At 44.0% G+C, this 18,330-nt stretch overlaps 1 protein-coding gene across 4 annotated transcripts in view; it reads left to right on the top strand.

Moving 5' to 3' along the window:
* ARHGEF6 (Rac/Cdc42 guanine nucleotide exchange factor 6) overlaps nucleotides 1-18,330 on the top strand; it is a 100,596-nt gene that overhangs the window by 56,622 nt on the left and 25,644 nt on the right. For all 4 annotated transcript variants that reach the window (XM_044235842.1, XM_044235843.1, XM_044235845.1 and 1 more), the window contains 3 exons: nucleotides 2,746-2,840; nucleotides 6,314-6,409; nucleotides 8,061-8,183. In XM_044235842.1, coding sequence (XP_044091777.1) covers nucleotides 2,746-2,840; nucleotides 6,314-6,409; nucleotides 8,061-8,183 — 314 coding nt within the window. The remainder of the gene's footprint in view (nucleotides 1-2,745; nucleotides 2,841-6,313; nucleotides 6,410-8,060; nucleotides 8,184-18,330) is intronic.

Genomic DNA, 18,330 nt, shown 5'->3' on the forward strand with positions numbered 1-18,330 from the left:
TTCTCGCAGGACAGGAAGGCTCGAGGGAGCTGAGGTAGGGTATTTCCCTTCCCCTAGCTAGGTTAGGCCCTGGTTAAAACCTGATAGTTAGGCTCTGGTAAAATAATTTCTCTCTTGAGGGCAGACCTTGTTAGGATGGACAGAATGCTCCGATGTATTTCAAAATGGCTTCCTTTCCTTTCCTGCTTCTGAAGCAGGAGGGAAATTTTCCTCCTCTCTTCTTTGTGACAGCCTGGGAGAGCTGCCAGAGGTACCACAAAAGGTGGGTGTGCTGCCCTGTGGCGGGGCCCCCTGGGAGTTTGAATTCTCAGACTCGTCCACACTGTGCCCCCAGTAATCCAGTTACAGCTCAGGTTTTCCTGCCCTGCTCCTGATCTCCGTGGAGGCCTCTGCTCGTGGGCTTCTGCTCCAGCAAGGTTTGATTCCTGTATCTGCCTGCCTGTCTCTCCACTCGTGGGGGTAACACCCCCCGTCCCCGCCCCGTGGCCTCAATTCCCTGACAGGTATAAGGAAAGTCAGGCGGCTGTTTTTTTCCAGTTAGTTCAGCTATCGACTTACTGTTAGGATGGAGTAATGACTGCCATGCTGCTTAAAGGCTGGACCAGAGACCGGAAGTCCTCTTTCTTCTTTTTCGATATGGACATTTACAGCTATATGCTTGTCTGCTTTAACAGCATCCCAGGAGTTTTTAAATTTTTTTAATTTAAAAAAAATTTTAAAGACTTTATTTATTTGTCAGAGAGAAAGAGAGAGTGCACAGAAGCAGGGGAAGTGGGAGAGGGAGAAGCAGGCTTCCCTATTGAGCAGGGAGCCCGATGCGGGACTCGATCTCAGGACCCTGGGTTCATGACCTGAGCTGAAGGCAGCAGCTTAACAACTGAGCCACCCAGGCGTCCCCCATGAGTTTTTAATGTTGCGTCAGCTTTCTGGGTGGGGGGATCATTTCTGTTCTGTCACTGGATTAGTTTCAGAGAGCATTAGTGCCTGCAGGTCCCAGGATTTATTGATATTTTCCCCTTTTGAGAGTAGTTTCTGAGGAATAGAGGAACTAAAAGGAGACATGAGTGGTTGGGGAGGAGGAGGAATGACTTAAGCCTTTGCTTTTGAAGCCACACTGTGGCCTGTGGCCCCTAAACCAGGGATTCTCAACTGGGGTGATACCGTCCTTCAGGTGGCATTCAGCAGTGTCTGGACGCTTGTTCGTTTGCCCTGTGGTTGGGGGGGGTGCAGCTGGCATGTAGTGGGCCACGGACACTACTCAATATCCCATAATGCACAGGGCGGCCCTCACAGCCAAGAGTTGTCTGGTCGGAAGTGTCAGCGCCGCCCTGGAGAAACCTTTTTTAACCCCTTCCATTGGTGGGCCTGTTTCCCGCTCACTCAACACCTACCTGTCCAGTGTCTCGGTCCCTCTTCACAATGGTCCCTGAGGTAGGTGAAATGTCACAATCTGAGGTGAGGCGAGTGAAGCCTTAAAACTGTGGCCACCTGTCCATCAGTAGCAGAGACTGGACGACCCCTCCCCAAGCCTGGCGGTTCCACTCAAAGCCCACAGTGACCGAGGCCTCCGCTCGCTTTGTCCACTCCACCTTTCCAAAAGCGGACCATCATGCATTGTCCTGTGAGTCTCTTTCTGGAACCCTGGTTGCCTGAGGGACTCCTTGCAGCTGAGAATGCTTCTCACTGTCCTGTGGTCCCCTATTTAACACCCCCCTCTGCAAACAGAGTGGAAACTCCCCACAGGCCGTGTGCCATTGGGCATGGAGATAAAATACACCGAAATGTTAGCTTGGTGAGCTCTAGGAGCTTGAAATGTAGGTTGTAGCTACTTCCAGAAGAGTTTGGGGAATGGGGCAGGCCCCCAAGACTGGTGGGGCAAGAGGCATTATGTTCTGTACGTTGGTGGTTTTGCCTAGAGGAATTTAATTTGGTTATTTTTCAGAATACCAGTAGGCATTATTCACTATTAAATTTCTCCCACTGGGGCGGGGTGCCTGTGTGGCTCAGTGGGTTAAAGCCTCTGCCTTCGGCTCAGGTCATGATCTCAGGGTCCTGGGATTGAGCCCCCGCATCGGGCTCTCTGCTCAGCGGGGAGCCTGCTTCCCCCACCCCCACCCCTGCCACCTGCCTCTCTGCCTACTTGTGATTTCTGTCAAATAAATAAATAAAATCTTAAAAAAAATTAAATTCCTCCCACTTCAGCTTCCTCTTCTCTTTGAATTGTTCATACTGGCACTTTTTACCTTTCCTAAAAGACCGGTTCTAACTCTATGTAATGATTCACTGTGGCCTCGGGTTCTGTCCCCTAAAGCTCTTATCGAAACATAACTTAAAGAAAAATCTTTTGTGGTATTGGACCTGTTATTACCCTGACATCGAATCTGTATGTCTTAAGGTAGCTGGTCTCAATGTCTCATCCGTAAAATGGGAAAATATGATCCTTGGTTAGCTGAGACCTTTCCCTGAGGATAAATGATTTCAAGCCCATGAAAGCATTCCCAGCAGTGCTGTGTAAATGGCCAGGTCCTTCCGGTTATGAGTAACTGTGAGAAACTAGATTCATAGGAATTATGCAGTTACTCATTTGCTGGAATGAAGTTCCTTGTTAGTTTGCATTCAGATTTTGTGCTTCTTACCTACTGGGGTGCTAGCCTAGTAATTTGGTTGAAACATCTAAAGCTCTATCTTCCCTCTGGTTCTCCTGATGAATACAAGATCTTGACCTTGACCTTTGTTTCTCTACAGGTGTTACAGAACATTTTGGACACTGAAAAGGATTATGCTAAAGAACTTCAGTCCCTGCTTGTCACTTACTTAAGACCCCTGCAGTCCAATAACAAGTAAGATTTACATTTTCAGCCCCTTGCTAAATAAAGCCAGATAACGTCAGCAGCTGGAGTCATTGCTGTCATGTCACTGAATAATTGATTTTGCCCTTTAGAAGAATTTCCACAGATCACAGGTTGCCAAGAACATGGTCAAGGCAACGGAAATTACACAGGAGGTTGCTGCTGGAGAGCTCGGCTTTCTGTCTTCTCTGGCCGTGGAAGGAATGAGCACGTCTGCATGTCCGTCTGTCACAGTTACCATCTCGTACATTTTAAAAGCGATGTGTGCATCGCTTTTACCTTGCACAAACACACACACTGCACAAATGTGTGCAGTTTTACCTTGCACAAACGGGACCTGCTGGTGTTTTTATGCAGAAAAGCGTGTAAACTGGAAAGTTATGTGCTCCCGCTGACCTTTGCGTGCTGGGGCAGAAACTCTTTCCTACGGTCTGAGAGTGGAAAGAGTGTGGCATTTTGTGAATGTTTGCAGGGGCACTTGGAACTTGAACTCGCGTTTCCCCCAGGCCTAAGAGAATGATAAGAGCTGTTCATGTGTTTTGTCTTGTCTTAAATAAAATACTCAAACTTTATTCAGGTCTTAGAAGTGACTGAGGTTTGAGTTGAAAACTTTGTTTTCATGCAAGAAAAATATGGACCATTTGTGTGTGTGTTTGTTGGCGTGGCCTGTTTAATAACTATTGGCTAATGGCATTTGTTTGCGTTTTTATTTTAATTGATTACACTTAACTAGGGATTATAATAATCTAGAAGGCGAATAGAAAATTGAGCTGCGGGTACACATACTAGAGGACAAAAGCCTCCCCTTTTCCCTCAGGAAGAGTTTACTTTTGCTGAACAGCTGCCTCAATTCTTGGACTTCAGGCTTAAATACGTTTAACATATTTTGCGATCCCCTCCCCCTGCTTTTTTGCCAAATCGTGGTTGCTAAGGCAGAAGGTCTTGCTCAGTTTCCCATGGCGCTGTGGGAATCTCACTTTGGTATGAAAGGATTTTGTATTCCCGAGTTTTCTAAGAGTCGAAAATGCGATCAACAACAAAGTGTCTTTTGTTATTATTATGTAAAACGCGAAGTGAACCCTGTGAATCCTACTTCCTAGAGCTGAGTGGAGGGAACCTCAGTGAATCACTGGGTCTAGTCCGCATTGAGCAAATGAGAAAAGTGAAGTCCAGAGAGGTTCACCGCCGGCCATGCCCGCCACACAGTCAGTCCGGGGCCAGACTCGACCCAGACGCCACCTGCTGCACCTCCTGCCTCCGACTGAAACGCGCCTTCCATTTTGTGGAGGTGACAGGCAGCGACAGGAAACCGGGGCGGTGGCCCTGCCAGGAGCGATGATAAGATTTCAAATGAAAGAGGCAGGAGCCTGACTCAGAACTCCCCCGATGCCCTATAAATTCAGAAGGCGGTCAGGGTCACTCTCCGCCAGGCTGTCTGGGGGATCCCAGGGGGACCGGAGCCAACCAGACTGTTCACCGTCTGATCCTGCGCAGGCCGAGAAAGCCCCGTCCCCGATCAGGTTCACTTCGGCCTGCCCGTCAGCTTCTTGGGGCCATGAGAGAGGGAAGTCAGGGAACCGGCCGGCTGGAGGTTTCGCTTTTGTCCCCCACGCTGGGGGGTTTCCCAGCTTGTGGTTCAGAAGGGCACGATGGCAGAGGAACTGGGCACTTCTGGTGCTCGAGGGGTTACTGGTAATGTTCGTGTGGGGCTTCCTTTGCTTTGTCAGCAAAAATTACTCTCTTGGAAACACTCCCCTTGTATTATTACAAGAAGAAAGAAGACGTGGCCGCCCCTGGCCTTTTCAATCTTCAGGAAAGGTGTGTGAGAGCATGGACTCTGGAGCTAGACTGTTGTGGTTTAAATCCTGGCTTCACCCTTCCCAGGCTTTGTGATGTTGGGTGGTTTGCTTAACCCCTCTGTGCCCAGGTCTCCTTATGGGTAAGATGGGACACAACAGCCCCTACCTCATGACCTTGACATCAGGCTCAACTGAGTTATTTGGGAAACGCCTGCCGGGGTGTTTAGTGCTGGGTGAGTGGTGTTGGCGGTTTGTTATCACCTACCATTTGGGAGGGGAAGAATGGAGAAAATTCATCGGACAGGGGCTCTCCATAAAACCATGGTTTTATCAGCTGGCCTTTATTTACTCCATTCCCTTCCACAAACAAACAAATCAGTACTGTTTTCTTCTCTACTTCTTCTGTTAAAGATTTCCTTTTGTTGATTTATGAGCATTTTAAATCGGGAGAAACTGGATTTTGTGGTTTTCCCCTGTGCCGTCTATGAGCCTATATAATACCTTTCAATTATTCTCCCGGTTCCTCTAGAAGAGAATACTCCAAATTGTTTACATTTATCCCCTGCTGTGATGGATTTTGCCTATTGAGGTACTTAGATATTACACACTTGTTACTCGTCCACTAGTCGCTTGTAAAACACCTAAATGTCTTTAATAAACACTTATTTGCTCTAGATCATTATTCTTATTGTAGAAAAAGGAAATCAAGGAAAGACACTTTTTTTAAAAGATTTTATTTATTTGTTTGACAGACAGAAATCACAAGTAGGCAGAGAGGCAGGCAGAGAGAGAGGAAGGAAAGCAGGCTCCCTGCTGAGCAGAGAGCCCGATGTGGGGCTCGATCCCAGGACCCTGCGATCATGACCCAGGCGCCCCTAGGAAAGACACTTTTAAATATTGTTTAAGAGGGGTGCCTGGGTGGCCCAGTGGGTTAAGCCTCTGCCTTCAGCTCAGGTCATCATCTCAGGGTCCTGGGATCGAGTCCCGCATCGGGCTCTCTGCTCAGCAGGGAGCCTGCTTCCATTCCTCTCTCTCTCTGCCTGCCTCTCCGTCTACTTGTGATTTCTCTCTGTCAAATAAATAAATAAAATCTTTAAAAAAAATGTTGTTTAAGACCACAGAGCTGGTGTAAATTAAAAAGCAAAAGTTAAAATGTAGGGATTGCTTCCCTCGTGCCATTGGTCAATTTTTTTCCCCAATTTTATTTTATTTTATTTTTTTCCAATTTATTTATTTTCAGAAAATCATTATTCATTATTTTTTCACCACACCCAGTGCTCCATGCAAGCCGTGCCCTCTATGATACCCACCACCTGGTACCCCAACCTCCCACCCCCCCGCCACTTCAAACCCCTCAGATTGTTTTTCAGAGTCCATAGTCTCTCATGGTTCACCTCCCCTTCCAGTTTACCCAAATTCCCTACTCCTCTCTAACGCCCCTTGTCCTCCATGCTATTTGTTATGCTCCACAAATAAGTGAAACCATATGATAATTGACTCTCTCTGCTTGACTTATTTCACTCAGCATCATCTCTTCCAGTCCCGTCCATGTTGCTACAACATTGGTCAATTTTTTAGCAGGTTATCAGCTCACCAGACTAGCGATGGGTAACGGGAATCCTCCTGAAGTTCTATCCACTGACACTGGGTATTTTTTTTTTTCAGTCTGAGTACTGTGGAGTTTACATCTTTGTTGGGGAACTTTGAGGAAATATGCTTGTTTCAGCAGACGCTCTGTCAAGCCTTGGAAGAATGTTCCAAGTAAGTATTGCCCATTGCCCTTAGGCTGGCTAGCCACACCATTTCTTTGGTATGTTTTCTTTTCCTGCTGGCTGCTGTCTTAGATAGGGATACTTTTTATCTACTCACTTGTTAGAGCGTTGATAAACTGTCCCAGTACAGAGAAAAGGCACCAGGGAGAGCCAAACCCCTCGTTGTATATCAGGGCTCTACAAGCAGTAAACCATTTCTGACTTCATTTAAAAATCATTATCGATTTACTGCTCCTGGTCAGTATGAGAGACAAATCAGGTCTCCATCGACCGGGGATGATGCCTGTGACATTGATTCGATATCTCCTTTTGTACATTGCCAATTACTTGGGAAAGTTAGGTGATTCATTCAGTTGCATAAGCTGCTTTTTCTCTTTTAGTCACACCTGGTAGCTTGTTAACGCTTGAAATACACAAAAAGTTGGGGAAGGGAAGTATATCTTTTTTTTTTTAAAGATTTTATTTATTTATTTGACAGAGAGAGATCACAGGTAGGTAGAGAGGCTGGCAGAGAGAGAGAGAGGGAGAGAGGGAAGCAGGCTCCCCGCCGAGCAGAGAGCCCGATGTGGGACTCCATCCCAGGACCCTGAGATCATGACCTGAGCCGAAGGCAGCGGCCCAACCCACTAAGCCACCCAGGCGCCCCAAGGGAAGTATATCTTGATGAGAACCACAGTACATGTCAGGTGGTCAGCTTGGTGGTTGAGGTGTTCAGCCCCATACTGCAGAATGGACTGCAGTGATCATCAGGCCATATAGTTCTGTGGCAAGATGAGTTTTCCAAGCACTGTATCTCAGAGAAGTTGGCAACTTTCATCATCTCCAGGGAAATATGGGTGACTGCCTGTTTCTCGAGCTTTCTGGGACACAGACGGTCATCCAGGAAGGAAGATGGTTAAGGCCTGAGGAACCATCCTAAATGCTGTTAGGGATCCAGCTTATTGACGTGGAAAGATAAGTCACTAAGTGAGAAGAGCCGATTACAAGCTAGATTTGTAATCTTTGTTTTCCGTTTTATCAAGAAACATGTAGAAGGAAGACCAAGGAATATGCCAGAATTATCCTAATAGCTATCTCTGAATGGTGGAATGCTGAGTAATTTTTCTTTCTTGCACTTCTCTGATTTGCCTACAAATGAAAACAGGTGGCTTGTAACTCAAAAAGATTAAAGTCATGAAGCCATCCTGCCTGGCAACCCCCAAACCACCGAGACTACATAATACTCCTTTGTGGTGTGTCAGTTTGGGGTTTGATTACTTTTGTCTGCACTTGAACTTCATATAAATTAGCCAAGAGTATTTTGTGTGTGTGTGCCTGGCTAAAATTTTGAATATTGTAGTTTGAACAAATGTCTTTAAAAAACACTATCTGGTCCTTTCAAGTAAGTATCCGGCCTCTGTGTATGGGCACCACGTTTGGTGGCTCGAGTTTGGCGTGGTGGTCCAGTACCCCATCAAAAAAAGTAATAATAAAGTAGCGGTCAGGAACTTGCATTCCATGGCAAAAGTGTTATAGTTTCTCTCTTCACTTTGGCAAAAGAATTCAAAAGGTTTGCATGTTGCCAGGTTTGACTGGAAGCCTCTTCCTTTATCCCCTGTTTCTTATTTTACATTCTGAGTTTTCATCTGTTTTACCTGCAGGTTTCCAGAAAACCAACACAGAGTCGGAGGTTGTCTGTTGAACCTCATGCCTCATTTTAAATCTATGTACCTGGCTTACTGTGCAAATCATCCGTCAGCTGTCAATGTGCTTACACAGCACAGGTAAGTCGTTAACATTTCCCCAAAGAAGCGGTTCCACAGTGCGATCCTTTCCTAGGACCGCTTTGTTTGGCAATGCAAGGCCTCCAGTGGAACTTCTGATCATCCCCCTTCACCACTGCTGGAATTAATCCGTCGTTACACGGATTGCATATCAGCTCAGTGGGTAGTTTACTAAGCATCTGCTATGTGCACGGTCATGTACTAGCTGATGGGGCTACAGTAGTCCATAAGGAAGAGGCAGTCCCTCCCCTCCTGGAGCATAGAGGCTTGAGAGAGATACGGACATGAAATTAAAAGTCATAAACATGTGGTTTTACAAAAGGGTAATTAAGAAGATGCTGTGAGACTTTGCAATGTGGTAGCAGCTTTGTGTGGGGCGAGGGAAGGATCAAGGAAGGCTTTCCTGAAGCCTAATTCTGTTTACATTCAGTGTTTTAGCCTTCCCCTGCCCCAGCGAATGGTTTGTCTGAGTTGCTGGCAGATAGCTAGAGTGCCTGGGTTCATCTCTTTGTCACTTTCCCTTTGGCTGGTGCGGGAAGTTTCCAAGCAGTGCCGTGGCTCAAAGGCAGATACTCGTGAACTTGGAAAGGTGGAAGGGAACTAGCAGTGTGAACTGACTGGCAAACAGTTTAAGCAATGGGCTGTGATAATTGCGCATGGAAATTGTTTCTGATTCATGGGGAACAACAAAACCGTATCTCCTTTAAGAGTCCTTGCAAGGGCCCAAGACAGGTTTGTACCTCTCCCACCCTTCGTTACCCCTGGTTGCCCATCCCTGACGCATTCACTGATGCATTCATCTGGGCCAGAACCCCAGGTGATAGGCTTCAAGATGCAGGTTTTTTAAAAATAATTTTGGTGGTTTTTTTTTAAAGATTTTATTTATTTGACAGACAGAGATCACAAGTAGGCAGAGAGGCAGGCAGAGAGAGAGAGAGGAAGAAGCAGCCTCCCTGCCGAGCAGAGAGCCCGATGCAGGACTCGATCCTGGGATTTGGGATCATGACCTGAGCCGAGACTCAGAGCTTTATTGATTTAGGCCCATGGGTGGCTCAGTTGTTTGAGCATCTGCCTTCAGCTCAGGTCATGATTCCAGTGTCCTGGGATGGAGCCCCGCATCGGACTCCCTGCTCAACGGGGCGCCTGCTTCTCCCTCTGCCCCTCCCCTTTGCTCATGTACTTTCTGTCTCCCTCAAATAAATAAATAAATCTTTAAAAAAGGAGCTTTATTGACTTTATAGAACCATTAGGTAAGGACATTTTAAAGGTAGAATTCAGTGGGTCCCGCTTGAAGGTCCATTTTACCCTGATCGAAGTCATGACTTTTTGTGGAATAGCAAATACGGAAATTGGAGTTTAAGGAAAGAGAGGCCATGGTTCTGAGTTGCTTAGGCAAGTGGCTCAACTCCTTAAAGCTAATATTGGCTAATAATAGCACTGACAGCATTCCAGGCACATGACCTAAAAGCCTATGAAGGAATTACTATTACCACCGTCCCTGCTTTACAGATAAGACATGGGAAGGTCTGCTAGTCTGCCAGAGAACTCATAGCTCTTAAGTGGTTGAGCCACAATTAGCATCCGGGTCTGTCAGCCTTCTAAAAACAGTATTTTTATTAAGATCTCTGTTTTACCTGCAAAGCATAATTTAAATGCAAATTTAAAGAATTAATAAAATGAACACCCATGAACACACACCACCCAGCTTAGGAAGGAAAACATTACGAAAAAGGCGAAAGAAAGCATCACCATTTCCTTTTTTATCTACCAGCCTTATTGAATTGTACTCCGTATACCGCACGATTCACCTATTTGAGGTGCACAGTTGAATTATTTTGAGAATATTCAGAGCTGTGCGTGCATCACCACAGTCAGTTGGAGAACATTTTCCTCACTCCCCAAACAAGCCCATGCTCATTAGCAAGCACCCTCCATTGCCAGGCCAAGGCAGCCACGGAAGACCTTTACATTGCTCTGGCTTTGCTTCTTCCGGACATTTCACTTAAGGGGAGTCACACAGCATTAGGGCCTTTTGTGTTTGGCTCTCTTCACTTGTCATGTTTCCAAGCTGCATCCATGTTGTAGCACTTACTAGTACCTCGTTTTTTATTTTTCAAAGATTTTTATTTATATGAGAGAGTGAGAGAGAGAGAGAGAGAGAGAGAGAGCAAGCGAGCGCACGTGTGGAGCGGTGGGGGGGTGCAGAGGAAGACAGAAGCCATACGGAGCAGGGAGCCCGATGCGGGGCTCGATCCCAGCACTGTGGGATCATGACCTGAGGGAAAGGCAGATCCTTAACCGACTGAGCCACCCAGGCGCTCCTAGTACCTCACTTTAAAAAAAAATCACCACAGAAGATTTCATTATTTAAATAGTGCATATCGTTCTTCCATTCACTAGTTTGCAGACATACAGACTGTAAATAATCCGCTGCTCTGTGTGGACATATGTTTTCATTTCACTTGGGTAGATTCCTAGGAGTGACATGGCAAGGTCATAGGAGAACTCTTCTGTTTTTGCCTTCGGAGCGACTGTCAAGACTGTTTTCCAAAATGGCCGCACCAGGTGGTGTTCCCGCCACCAGTGTATGAGGGCCCCATTTCCCCCACCATTTGTTATTATGAGTCCGTTTGATTATAACCATCCTTATGGGTGTAAAGTGATCTCTCATTGTGATTTGATTTGCAATTCCCTAATGAATAGTGATGGTAAGTGCTTTTCATGGGCTTATTGGCCATCTGTACATCTTCATTGGGGGAAACGTCTGTTTGGCTCCTTCCCCTATTTTAAAATTGGATTATTTGTTTTATTGTTGAGAAATTATCTACATACCATAAATTCACCATTTTTAAAGATTTATTTATCTACTTTAAAGAGAGGGTGAGAGCACATGGGCGCACGCACGAGCTGGGGAGAAGGGCAGAGGAAAAGGGAGAGAAATCCTAAAGCAGAGTGTAGAGCCCCACCTGGGACTCAGTCCCAGGACCCTGAGATCATGACCTCAGCACCCATTTTAAAGTGTATAATATTGGCCACGTTGGGCAACCATCACCACCATCCAGTTTCAAAACATTTTCATCTCCCCCAAGCAACCTTATAGGCAGTAACAGTCACTCCCCTTCTTTCCAGTGGCTAATGATGTTGAACACAGTTGCATGTGCTTGTTGGCTCTTATAATAATCTTCTTTGAAAATATGTGTTTAAATCTTGCCCATTGTCTAGTTGGGATTTTCATCTTTTCATTGTTGAGTTGCAACACTTCTTTATATAGTCTTCTTTACATTCCTCTTATACATGATTTGCAAAAACTTCCTCCCACTTTGTGAGTTGTCTTTTCACTTTGTGGATGGTGTCCTTTGAAGCACAGAAGTCTTAATTCACGTTTCAGTTTGATGATGTCCAATATATCTGTTTTCCTGCTGTTGCTTGTTCTTTTGATGTTATAGCTAAAACATTGTTACTAATCCAGGTCATGAGGATTTGTGCCTATTTAAAAATTTTATACTGTTATCTCTTACTTACATTTAGCTCTTTAACCTATTTTTGAGTTAATTTTTGCATACGGTATGAGGTAGGGGTCCGACTTCATTCATTTGCATATGTCTAATGTCCCAGCACCCTTTGTTGATTTCTAGCCTTACAAATTTGTTAAATTGTTTTATGTCTCAGAATTGGATCTATTTTGGTGAATGTTCCACGTGAGCTTGAGAAGAATATATATTTTGCTGTGATTAGATGAAGTATTCTGTAAATGTAAATTAGATTACGAGATTGACAGTGCTGTCTAGTTCAGCTGTATCTTTACTAATTTTCCATCTGCTGGATCTGTTGATTACTGATAGGGGGATGTTGAGGTCTCTAACCACAATAGTGGATTTATCTACTTCTCCTTTCACTTCTATCAATGTTTGCCTCATGTATTTTGATGTTCCGTAGTTAGGTGTATTCATGTTAAGGATTGTTTTGTCGGAGAATTGGCCCTTTTATCTTTACGTAATGTTCCCTCTTTTTAAATTATTTTTTTAAGATTTTATTTATTTATTTGACAGAGATCACAAGTAGGCAGAGAGGCAGGCAGAGAGTGAGAGGGGGAAGCAGGCTCACCACTGAGCAGGGAGCCTGATGCGGGGCTCAATCCCAGGACCCCGGGACCATGACCTGAGCCGAAGGCAGAGGCCTCAACCCTCTGAGCCACCCAGGTGCCCCTGCTCCCTCTTTTAAAAAATTTTTTTATTTTTTATTAACATATAATGTATTATTAGCCCCAGGGGTACAGGTCTGTGAATCTCCAGGTTTACACACTTCACAGCACTCACCAATGTCCTTCCCCAATGTCCATAACCCCACCACCCTCTCCATACCCCCCTCCCCGCGGCAACCCTCAGTTTGTTTTGTGAGGTGTAGAGTCTCTTATAGTTTGTCTCCCTCCCAATCCCATCTTGTTTCATTTATTCCTTTCCTATCCCCCAAACCCCTCACATTGCCTCTCAACTTCCTCAAATCAGGGAGATCATATGATAGTTGTCTTTCTCTGACTGACTTAAGAGAAATTAACTTTTAAAAATACATTTAGCTTTATAACAAACATCCCCTTTAGGCATTAAACTTCCACAAAACACATCCTTTGCCCCTTATGAGTTATGCTCTTGCTTCAAAAGAGTGAAAAAAAAATTAAAAATTTGTTGAAGATTAGTTGACCGTGGAGTTAAGGGTCCATTTCTGAGCTCTCTATTCTGTTGCATTGATTTATGTGTCTGTTTTTGTGCCAGTACCATACTGTATTGATGATTCTAGCTTTGTAATAGAGCTTAAAGTCTGGAATTGTGATGCCACCAACTTTGGCTTTCTTTTTCAACATTCCTTTGGCTATTCGGGGTCTTTTCTGGTTCCATATAAATTTTAGGATTATTTGTTCCATTTCTTTGAAAAAAAAATGATGGGATTTTGATAGGGTTTGCATTAAAAGTGTAGATTGCTTTAGGTAGTACAGACATTTTCATAATATTTGTTCTTCCAGTCCAAGAGCATGGAACATAATGTTCCCTCTTTATCCCTGATAATTTTCCTTGTTATGATGTCAGGTTTTTCTGAAATTAATACAGCTAATCCAGCTATTTTTAAATGTATCTTTTGCATCCTTTTCCTTTTATTCATTCTATCAATATCTTACATACAATCTACAGTTGAGTCTTGTTTTTTAATCCACTGTGACGGTCTCTGTCTTTTAATTGGCATATCGAGACCATTTATGTTTAAAGTGGTTATTGATATAGTTGGATTCATGTTTACCATGTTTATAACTGTTTTGTTTTCATTGTACTTGTTCTTTGTTTCTTTACTGCCCTCCTTTCACTGACTTCTCTGGTTTTAGTTAAGTATTTTATATGATTTCATTTTATCTTCTCTCCTAGCATATTATACTTCTGGAAAAACTTTAGTGGGTTCCCTAGAGTTTATAATAACCATTTATAACTAATCTAACAGCACTTTTACATTAATACTTTCATTCCATAGGTAGCCTAGGTACCTTTTAACAGAGTATTCTCAATTTCCCCTTACCTCTTAAAACATTTTTCTCATTCATTTAATTTATCCATAAGGTAAAATAACCCAATATATTGTCTATTAGTTTGAACAGTTATCTCTTAGATCCATTAAGACTCAGAAAAAAGAAAGGTTTTCTTTCACTTGTATGTAGTATTTACTGACACTCTTCTTTTTTTATGTAGATCTAAGTTTCCTTTTCTCTAAAGAACTTCTTTTAACAATTTTTGCAAAGGTGGTCTACTAGTGAAAATTTCCCTCAGTTGTTGTTTGCCTGAGGAAGTCTTATTTCTCCCTCCACTGTTTTTTTCTTTTAAGTAGGCTGCACTCTGGGCATGAAGCCCAGTGTGGGGCTTCAACTCATGACCCTGAGATCAAGACCCAAGCTGAGATCAAGAGTCAGACTCATAACCCACTGAGCCACCCAGGTGCCCCTCTCCTCCACTTCAGAAGAATTTTTCCCTTTTATTTTTATTGTAGCAAAAAATATAAATAGCACGAGATCTACCCTCCTAAACAAATTTTAAGTATAAGAAAAGTACACAAGGGGATTTTTTTCTCGATTTTCACCAGGAGAACTTAAGTAGGCTTGTGGATGCAAAACCCACAAAAGTATTGGGATCCCAAGACTGGATCACTGGGAGTTTTTAACTGTCTAGCTAGTCCACACTTAGACTCTTAAAATTCATCAAAATTAGCATTTGAGTGTTGCTACTAGTTACTGGCTCCAGTGGCTTCTCTTTCAAGAAAGCGGATCTCTGTTTTAATTCTCAATATTTACTGGTCCTTCCAGATTTGGAGGAGGGGGGGCATGGTTTTCCCTGTGATCTCAATTCCCAGTAGATCTAAGGAAAGTCATTGATTTTCAGATAGTTCAGTGTTTTTTCTTGTGAGAATAGTAATGATGCCCTCCAAACTCTTTACGTGTTAGAGCTGAAACCAGAAGTCTTTCAATGATTTTTTTAAATTCGTTTTTTGGCAATTGCGGTGAGACTTTCCATATATGTATATGTGTGTGTGTGTGTGTGTGTGTGTGTGTATCTAGATCTATATACATACATACACATATATATAAAATATATGGAAGATCTATAAGATATATATATTATCTTATCAGTATTTCCTTTATATTCACACTAACTTAATTCTAGTGAGATATACTAATGTTACTGCTAGTGTAGCTTTGTATCCTCTTCCCTTTTTGGGGCTATTGTTATATGTATTACATCTCTATGCTACAAACCCAGTAATGTTGCTATAAATATTATTTTATGTGTATTAATGAAACTGAGAGAGGAAAGGAGAACAAGGATCTGTTTAGAACATCTGTTCCATTAACATTCTTACTTACTATGTGTTTATCTTTCTTTTTTTAAAAAAGATTTTATTTATTTCACAGATAGAGATCACAAGTAGGCAGAGAGGCAGGCAGAGAGAGCCGGGGAAGCAGGCTCCCTGCTGAGCAGAGAGCCGATGCAGGGCTCGATCCCAGGTCCCTGAAATCATGACCTGAGCTGAAGGCAGAAGCTTAAGCCACGGAGGCACCCAGGCGCCCCTATCTTTATTTCTTCCTGAGGATTTGAGTTACTCTCTGATAACACATCTTTCCTCCAATAGAGCTTTCCACCCACCTCCACTGTGCTATGGTTGTGAAATATATCACATTTCTGTATGTTACAGGCTCCATAATATGGGTATATAATATTGCTTTATACATTTGTTTTTTATATTAGGTAAGACAAAAAGGAGAAACAGGTATTTGTACTGTCTTTCATAATTGCATGATTACCTTTGCTGGTGCTCTGTTTTCTATGTGGTTTCGAATTTACATCTGGATTTACTTGATTTTATCATCTAATTTTCATATTTCCTGTAAGGTGGGTCTTCCAGCAAAGAATTCTCTGTTTTTGTTTATTGGGGAATGTTTTCTTCCCACCTACATTTTTTTTCCCACCTACATTTTTTTAAAGATTTTATTTATTTATTTGACAGACAGAGATCACAAGTAGGCTGAGGGGCAGGCAGAGAGAGAGAGAGAGGAGGAAGCAGGCTCCCTGCTGAGCAGAGCAGAGAGCCCGATGTGGGGCTCGATCCCAGGACCCTGGGATCATGACCTGAGCCGAAGGCAGAGGCTTTAACCCACTGAGCCACCCAGGCGCCCGCTCCCACCTACATTTTTGAAAGACAGTTTGGATGAATATAGACTTCTTGGTGGGCAGTTTCGTTTCTTTACCTTGAATATGTCATTTCACTACCTCTGCGCCCTTATTAACTCTGAGGAGAAATTAGTGGTTATAATCTTCTTCAGGTTCCCTAGCCCATGATGAGCTGTTTTTCTCATTCTCATTTTCAGATTTGCTTTTTGTTTTTGTCTCTCAGCATCTTTACTATAATTTGTACATGAATCTTTTTGTATCTCTCCTACCTGGCATTCATTGAGCTTTTTGGTTATGTACATTAACATTTTTCTCAAGTTTAGGAAGTTTTCAGTCTGAAATGGATTCATTTTTCTTTATTCATCTCCCCCCCACCCTCTGTTTTCTCAGATTACATTAGCTCTATGAATCTATCATTAAAGTCACTGATTCTTTTGCCAGTTCACACCTACTCTTGAGCATCTCCAGCAAATTTTAAAATTTCAGTTATTATACTTTTTAACCCTGGAATTTCCATTTGGTTCTTTCTTTTTCTCCTGTAATTTCTCTACTAATACTCTCTGGTGAGACTGTCATTGTAGCTTCCATTAATTCTTTAAGCATAGTTTCCTTTTGTTATTTTTTAAAAGATTTTATTTATTTATTTGACAAAGAAGGATCACAAGTAGGCAGAGAGGCAGGCAGAGAGAGAGAGAGGAGGAAGCAGGCTCCCCGCTGAGCAGAGAGGCCGATGTGGGACTCGATCCCAGGACCCTGAGATCATGACCTGAGCCGAAGGCAGCGGCTTAACCCACTGAGCCACCCAGGCGCCCCTTCCTTTTGTTCTTAAAATGCATTTATAATGACTACTTTGAAGTCTTTGCTGGATCTGACCATTTGTCACTCTTGCAGACAACTTCTTTGGTCTCTTCTTATCTCCAGTATATGGGTCACACGCTCCTGTTTCTTGGCGGGTTACATATTTTTGTTGTTGTTGAAAACTAGACACTTCATGCAATTTCAGGTTTAGCAACTCTGGACACTGATTCCTTTCTCCCCTCTTGGGGGTGTGTTTTTGTTGTCGTTTGCTTGTTTGTTTAGTGACTTGACAGCATCTTTTAGTGAGGTCTGTTTTACCCGCCTTGTGCACCTCTGATGTCACTCCTCAGAGGGCCCGGCCTTGGTCACTGCACCCAGTCACCCTGGAAGGATGGTGGTTTTGTTAGCAGGGTTCTCTTTGCCCACGTTTCCCTGAGTTTCCTGCTGAGCTGTCTGCGCCAATTCCGCGTATCCTCCCACTGCCGGCTCCACTAATTTCCAGCTGATTGCGCTCATGTCTCTGACCATTCCCTAGGGGCATAAATGATCTGTCATCTGACCCAGTGACGTTCAGGCAGGTGTAGTTTTTTTTTTTTTTAAGATTTTATTTATTTATTTGACAGAGAGAGACAAGCAGGGGGAATGGGAGAGGGAGAAGCAGGCTCCCCCATGAGCAGGGAGCCCGATGCTGGGCTCGATCCCAGGACCCGCCGAAGGCAGACGCTTAATGACTGCGCCACCCAGGCGTCCCTGGGCAGGGGTAGTTTTTGAGACCGGTCTTCGATGCTTGTTTTGACCCTTCTTGGCTGTCTCTTTGGGTCTCTCTCGTCACCTAACTGGCCCAGGGTTTAGATTCCTGCTCTTAATTAAGAAGAGCTGCCAGCAACCTCTCATTTGCTCACCACCAAAATCTTCCTTGTTCCTGCAAGAGCCTTTAGGCTTGGGTTTCCCCCACATTTTTTTTTCTTTTTTCCTTTATTTTTTTTAAAATAGGCTCTACCCCCAATGTGGGGCTCAAGCTCATGACCCGCCCCCCTCCCCTCCCATCAAGAGCCACATGATCTACCCTCAGAGCCAGCCAGATGTCCCTCCCCACACTCTTTCTCAACTAAAACCAGTTCCTCTGGGGGAGAGCTTCAGAACTCTCTGGTCCTATAGGCTACCTTCCACCCTGGGCAAAATCTTTGTGCCGGCTGGCCTCTAGTCTTCTCTGCCTGCCTCTCCCAGCCCAGAAGCTCTGCCCAACAAGTGAGTGGGGGTGAGAGTATTGGGCCCCAGTGTTTCCAGCCTGCCTGGGGTTGACCCTCCTCCCTGTGTGTGCGTGTGGGGGGGGGGCTGGGGTGCTGAGTAGAGAAGGGAGCCTCCGACCTCTCAGCCACACTGGCCAGGAATTGGCTTCTTCAGGGGTAGGAATTAAATGAGATAATGTGTACAGAGGAACCAGCGGCTAGCACGAGGTTATTTCTGCCTTTATTCATGGGCTTCCAGCTCCTGGCTGCTCTTTAGGAGAAAGGTATGCGGTATTTCCAGCAGACAAAGAACAGATAAAATCAAGTCCTCCCAGGTGGTCACCAATCAGCGTGGGAAACAAAGTCTGCCGTAGTTGGGGACCATGTGTGCCCTCTCCTAGTTCCTGCTCCTCCCTCCCG

Source organism: Neovison vison, chromosome X (genome assembly GCF_020171115.1).
Source record: "Neovison vison isolate M4711 chromosome X, ASM_NN_V1, whole genome shotgun sequence".
Taxonomy (NCBI): Eukaryota; Metazoa; Chordata; class Mammalia; order Carnivora; family Mustelidae; genus Neogale; species Neogale vison.